A 5,000-nucleotide genomic window follows, 5' to 3' on the forward strand; every position below is an offset into this window, starting at 1 on the left:
ACATTGTTTTAGCTTGCAAATGACGCCACCCCTCTGGCTAAATGAGCCAGAAGAAAGAATGAGAGAAAGTTGTGGCGAAAGAGTACAGCAGGGATCGCCTGCTGTACTTGCCGGAGCCTTAGGTGTTTTCGCTCAATAAACACTCACAACACCCGGTCTGGGAATCGAAACCGCGATCCTACAACCGAGAGTCCACTGCCCTAACAACTGGGCCATTGCGCATCCACTAATATATATATATATATATATTCTTTCATATATATATATATATATATATATATATATACATACACACATACACACACACCTCTATTATTTCTTTAATTTGTTTTTGTTTTATTCTTGTGCTGCTTTTGTATCTTCAGTATACAAAATTAATTGCGTTTATATTTTTCTCTATTTAAAAACAGTGAAAAAGAAAGATCCAGGTATGTGGACTGTTTTTGCATAATTTACTCTACTCTTCTCGAAATATTGAATCTAAAATTGGTTAAAGATGCCTAAACATAATATTCAAATATTGTACTCTGCTATCATAGTCCCATACTAGGCTATAAGACTAATACTCGTTTTAGCACATACACCACTCTTAAGACTTTAGTCGGTCCGAGGCTATAGTAGAAAACCCTTGCCAAAGGTGCCACACAGTGGACTGAACCCGAGACAATGTAATTGGGAAGCAGGCTTTTTACCACACAGCCACTCCTGCGCCTATACATGGACCACTGAAATCTACAAGTTTTTTCTTTCATTTCCTCTCTGTTTATTTTCTCTTATTCCTTTCTTTTCAAGAGCGTAGGCTCGAAACGTAAAATACTCATTTATTTTCCATAGCCTCAAACTAATACACTTGCTTGTTGTTCATACACCTGTCTTCGTCTTTTGTTTTTCTATAAATTTCACCTACATACATATATATATATTGTTATATTTCAGGAAGGTCAACTTTTTTCCACATAAGCAAACACACTATATATTCGTTCTTCCTTCGTTTATTACTGTTCTTATTTTATCTTATGTCCATTGTCTGGAAATATTTCATCACACATATGTGACCGCTTCAGCGACCCTTTTCATCCGTGTGTATCCTCCTGCTCCGCTTATTCCATTCTGTCGTATGATATGTGTTCGCGCTCACACACACACACACACATATATATATATATATACAAACGCATTCGCAGGGATAAGGATACACGTCATAGGACAGAATGGACCAAGCGGAACAAGAGGATACACGTGGATGGAAAGAGTCACTGAAGAGTTAATAGATATGTGATGTAAGATTTGCAGGTAATGGACACAAGATAAAATAAGAAAAGTAACAAACGAGTCAAGAATGAATATATAGTACCTATGTTGATTTGGGAAAAGAAAAAAATTGACCATCGCGAAATATAACAATATCTGTTTCAACTCACGTTTTCACATCAGAAATTTTGCAATACAAATTCATAAACTTGTGTGTGTGTGTGTGTGTGTGTGTGCGTGTGTGCGTGTGTGTGTGTGCGTGTGTATTCCAAAATAATGAAGTGACAGAAATGAACAAGGATCACATTTAAGATGTTATAATATTTCATTATCATTTATGTTCAAGACGTGTCTGAACTATATATTGTTGAGACGATGTAATGGAGGCATTCGTGTAGTATCATCACCTTCATTCTTGGACTTAGTATGTATATGTGTGTAAATAAAATGCTGCGGCAGCAATTGAGCGATATTAATTGCTATTTCCTGAAACACGCTCACGTTCACTTTTCACCATAAATCTTTGAAAGTCTGTTTTAATCTTTGACTTTTAAACCTTATGTTGTCTTCTTTCATCTAGTTGTACCTCGAGAACCAAAATTAATGTTGGCTTCATCAACAGCATCTACCATCCAGGTTAATTGGAATTCTAGACACAATGGAGGAAGTAAAATTAAAGGTAAATTAACTAAACCTCTTTTGTTTTTACAGGTTTTAGTTCTTTCTGAGAAGCTAGTTCGAATGCTATCCAATAGTCACTTTTATGATTCTCATTACTAAATTAATATTTCAGGATTCTATGTCAAATTCAAAAAAGAACACGGAGAATGGCAGTCTTTGAAAGCTGATTCCATAAGCCGTACATACATGTTCAAAGGATTGCAATGTGGAACAGGATACCGATTTATTATCAACTCATTTAATATAATTGGAGTTAGTGGTGACAGCACGCAGATCAATGCCAAAACCAACGGTTCTTGTAAGTTGCCTTATTTTTAGTTTCTGATTCAAAGATTTAAATAACTGTAAGAGGTGCACTAATGTAAGGCCGTCGTCTACCATAGAACAATTACTTTAGTTTTAGTTTTTACCTTAATTCTATGGTGACTCCTAAACTTTGTCTTTATGTAGATGTATATCTGTAAAGTAATTAGCCAAGTAACTGTAATATCTCCGGGGATTTGAACTCAAAAATGCAAGTTGAAACATTTATTAATTAGACTACAATGATTCGTGATAATTGCTGAGGTATCAAATTATATATGTGGTCATTTGAGAATTTAGTTTATAGACTTGCAACTCCCATATCATGTGAACTTTCAATCGCACTCACGTAATCTATTGACCTTTGATTGATTTCTCTATAGATGCTACTTAAATGTAAATTATAGAGAAAAATCTTATTGTTCATTTTGTGTTATATTTTTCTCTTTCTCTCTCCCTCTCTCTCTCTCTCTCTCTCTCTCTCTCTCTCTCTCTCTCTATCAATTCGTGCCTTTCTCAAACATTTTTAAAAAATTAATTAGTTTTCTTTGAGTTACAATCGGCGAAAAACTGATTCCTTTTAAATATTTTTTTCACCTTAAAAGCTCCTGTAATGCCTGCACAAGAATTAATATTGAAATCTGTAAACTCAACATTTGTGCAACTGGATCTCTCAGCCTGGAGTTCGGGTGGATGTCCTATCAAATTCTACACTGTGAAATATCGAATGAACGGACATGCTGAATGGGTGGAAGTTTCAAATAACGTTGATGGAAATATGGTAAGATATTATTTTTCATCAAGATCATACAGAAAGAAGGTACAATATTATTAATTGCTTCTAAAGACAGCGAGATGGCAGCATTGTTAGCACGCCGGCCAAAATGCTTAGCAGTATTTGTCTGCGTTCAAATTCCGCTGAGGTAGACTTCGCCTTTGATCTTTTCGGGGTCGATGAAATAAGTACCAATTTGGGGTCGATATAATTGACTAACCTCTCCCCACAAATTTAAAGCCATGTACCTGATAGAAATCAAATGTTCTATGTTCTCACCACAGTTATATGTACCTCATCGGATGAAACATCACCACCTGACGCTTTGATGCCTTTAGCCGAGTCCATTCTTTTCGGAGCATTCGAACCAGGAATCTAGTCTGAGGAAAGCCACGATCATGATTTCTTCCTCCGTTTTCCTTCACCAATTTTGGTATCACTGCCAAGCCCAAAAAAGAAAAAAAGGAAAGATTAACACCGTTTTTACCATTGCACATCTTCATTTAACTTGACCGGAAAAATTAATATCAAATTAAACTACTTTAGACATACATTGTATTTAGTTGTATACATATAACTGTAGCGAGAACATAGAATATTTGATTTCTATAAGGTTTTCGACTTTATTATCGCATCAAATAATACATTTCTTGTTCCAACATAACAAATATAATTTTGTTATTCGGAGATCGCCCCTTCCATGACTTTAATATTTTTAATTTTCAGACGTCTTTTACGGTTCGAGACCTACGCCCAGCGACATGGTATTGGATGAAATTGACTGCACACAATGAAGCAGGTTCCACAGAAAGTTTATTTAACTTTGGAACACTTACTTACAGCGGAAGTAAGAACTTAAGAATTTTACGTTTCAATTATATCTTCTGTTAAACCATTTTTGGAAACATGTTTTCAACATTACTCATATTTAGAGACTTGAAGATCATGCTGATCCGTATAATAACATCGATTTATTGATGTATCTGAGATTATATAAGAAACACTCTCAGAGATATGTTTAAACACACTGTGTAGATAATGAGTTCAATAATAGTAGTGTTGATGGTAATTATACGCATGAGGGTGTACAAATTTACATCTGAATTTATAAGCACGATTGTATCCGTACCTATGTATGCTGGTGCATGCACTTAAACCATTTACATGATTGTATGTATGAGTTGTAATATTGAAAGAAGTTTTGCATTGAAAGTAACAATGGATTAATATTACCTTTTTACTTAGGTACAATCCGCCCATTATTTGTGGTACATCGTAAAGAAGGTAAATTCTATGAGAAGATATATGTCATGTTACCCCTGTGCACCGGAATTATCCTCATTCTAGTTGCTGCTGTGGCTGTCCTTCTGTGGTGCCGGAGACGCAGTGAAAGACTTCGGTTTAAAGGTACATATATTTAGTTTGTCGATTATTTTTCTTTTCCGCTGAACAATGTTCACATTTTTCTTCTCCTTCCTCACATCTATCAATTCTCTCGCTCTCCCTCTTTCACTTTTATCTTCATTCATATTTTGAGCTCCTTCATGATTTTCTCTTGGATTTCATACATCCTTCCCTCATCTGCCACATCTTGCCTTGCAAAATCTGTTTTTCTCTGCTCGATCTTGAAGGGCAACAAATCGAAATACTGAACTTCTCACTATTTTAAAAATGTCCCGTGAACTAAAAATATCTCAGGGTGCACTATTTCTTTTTAAAAAAAGTGATGCAATATTAATTACAAGATTAAGATCGACTCTAGTCTAAGCAACAAAGGCAACAACTTAATACTTAGGTGTTGTGACAGAAGCGATGAAATACCAGGTAAAATGCCTCGCACTGCCAGTTTAGGTTCTGAGTTCAAATCTTTCTGAATCAAAATATAAAAATATAAAAATCTCTGACAAAGGCTATTTACAACATTTCTAAAAGAAGTCCAACAATTGCTGCCTCGGCCAGGGTTAAGATACAGGACTCTTGACATGTCCAA

The 5,000-nt window shown here is 35.2% G+C and overlaps 1 protein-coding gene across 2 annotated transcripts in view; it reads left to right on the forward strand.

Moving 5' to 3' along the window:
• Positions 1-5,000, forward strand: part of LOC115211706 (Down syndrome cell adhesion molecule) — a 292,593-nt gene that overhangs the window by 253,474 nt on the left and 34,119 nt on the right. For both annotated transcript variants that reach the window (XM_036503303.1, XM_036503304.1), the window contains exons 28-33: positions 411-428; positions 1,832-1,930; positions 2,045-2,230; positions 2,841-3,016; positions 3,737-3,857; positions 4,256-4,417. In XM_036503303.1, the coding sequence (XP_036359196.1) occupies positions 411-428; positions 1,832-1,930; positions 2,045-2,230; positions 2,841-3,016; positions 3,737-3,857; positions 4,256-4,417 (762 nt within the window). The remainder of the gene's footprint in view (positions 1-410; positions 429-1,831; positions 1,931-2,044; positions 2,231-2,840; positions 3,017-3,736; positions 3,858-4,255; positions 4,418-5,000) is intronic.

This window comes from Octopus sinensis, linkage group LG5 (assembly GCF_006345805.1).
Source record: "Octopus sinensis linkage group LG5, ASM634580v1, whole genome shotgun sequence".
NCBI lineage: Eukaryota > Metazoa > Mollusca > Cephalopoda > Octopoda > Octopodidae > Octopus > Octopus sinensis.